At 48.2% G+C, this 1,707-nt stretch overlaps 1 protein-coding gene across 1 annotated transcript; it reads right to left on the bottom strand.

Moving 5' to 3' along the window:
• Positions 1-341: 341 nt before the first annotated feature.
• Positions 342-863, bottom strand: LOC149197583 (uncharacterized). Its single transcript, XM_089408733.1, has one exon. It carries the CDS (start codon positions 861-863, stop codon positions 342-344), a length of 522 nt encoding a protein of 173 aa, XP_089264859.1.
• Between the last annotated feature and the right edge of the window lie 844 nt (positions 864-1,707).

Consider the following 1,707-nt stretch of genomic DNA (forward strand, 5'->3'; position numbering starts at 1 on the left):
GGATGCAATTGCTGCAGTAATATCAGATGAAGGTGTAAAGAGAGAGTAAGATGAAGATGACATACCCGGTGGAGTGATGTCCTCCTTGGCCAAACTGGTGCTCTTCGGAGGAGGAGGGGTGGAGGGTTTGTAGCTTAAGTCCCCTTGTCAATGCCCGAACCAATAGTAGCCCCTTGAGTGTCTTCTGTAGCCATATTGTTCTTCTCCAAATTGTCTTCCTTTTCAGGTTGACTAGGAATGTCTCTGGGTAATTCCGCTTCCATGTCTTATGCTATACTCTTGTTCTTGTGTTTGAGAGGGAAATATTTAAATAAATGACCAACCTTGTGGCATCTCCTGCATCAATATGGTATGCCCTCATAGTCAATCATCTGTTTTCGGGATGTATTCCTCCACTGTATAGTGATATGCTCCTGTAGGCCTCCCTGAGTATCCAGATTCATGAGAATTCTGGCATATGCCATCATGCCAGTGGTCTGGTAGGATTTTTCATATTCCATATAGGTGCCAATAGAGTTTCCAATCCGCCTGAAAATATCCTCAGACCAATATTGCAAAGGAAGACCCAGGAGTCGAATCCATACCGGTCCAACACCAATTTGCTCAGTCTCTGGGTTGAATAGAGGTGTCCAACGTTTCAAAAGAACAGGGGCATGTTCAAAATGCCAATAGGAGGACAAAACCAAATTTGTATGGTCGGCTCGAGCAAATCTCAGTGCAAACCATCCCCTCACGAATGTCTGAACAAATGGGATGTCCACCAGATGGTGTCCCCAAACCTCAGATGCCCAGGTCTTTAGTCGAGCAACCGTGTAACTCCTGCCTCTGATGCGCCCTACCAGAACCCTGTCTGCAAAGTCCATTGTTTCTCCCACTGAATGTCTTCTTCCAGCCTGAGAATAATATCGTCCGCCTTGGACTTGTGGCACCTATATTTCTTCTTGGACCTCGAATGATGAGACTGAACCGAAACCCATTCCAAATTAGGGCCCGAGGAAACAGGGGTAGGGTTAGGGTTTGTCGAGGTAGGGTTAGGGTTCCCAGTGGTGGAAGGTATGGATCCAGCGAGCGGCGGAACAGAGGTGAAACTGCCTGAGGGTGGAGTGGAGGCGGCCAAGTGAAAATGGCCGGCAGTCGAGCGTACAATACCGGCGGATGCAGCGTGTGGGTCAACCTGTCAGGATGGCACCTCAGAAACGAGAAGGTCCAAACCGGGGTTAGGGTTTATATAGGCCGAGACGAAACCAAGGGTAGCCGGGGAAGACAAAGGTGTAGAGAGTGACGGCCATGTGGGTGGCTCATCTGGGAGAACAACAGCGTGAGGCTGTGACGGTTCCGCATAAGAAAAAGTCTCAAAATTTCCAGAGAAGCCAGAGCTATACATACCTACAGATGCGGAGTACGTGGACTGCCAGATGGAGACCGCTTCCAATGGATCTTCCGAATAGTCAACGACATCGAGGTCATCCATGACAACTACACCTAGAAACGGAGGAAACCTCGAAAATTTTGGCAACGAAGGTCGCAAAACGGTAACGGATGGCCTGAGATAATGACAGGAGTAACAGTTGAGCAGTGGTAGTAAACAGAAAGGTAAAAGCAACACAACAGGTATACCCTTATTCTCCTGACAGGTTGATTGGAGATACGGTAAGGTGGAATCGTAGATGTGCAAGTGTGCGACTAGATGTCATCAGGGATTAACCG

This window comes from Pinus tabuliformis, chromosome 2_2, assembly GCF_031772625.1.
Source record: "Pinus tabuliformis cultivar Carrire ecotype Pingquan chromosome 2_2, CPIR1, whole genome shotgun sequence".
Classification (NCBI taxonomy): domain Eukaryota; kingdom Viridiplantae; phylum Streptophyta; class Pinopsida; order Pinales; family Pinaceae; genus Pinus; species Pinus tabuliformis.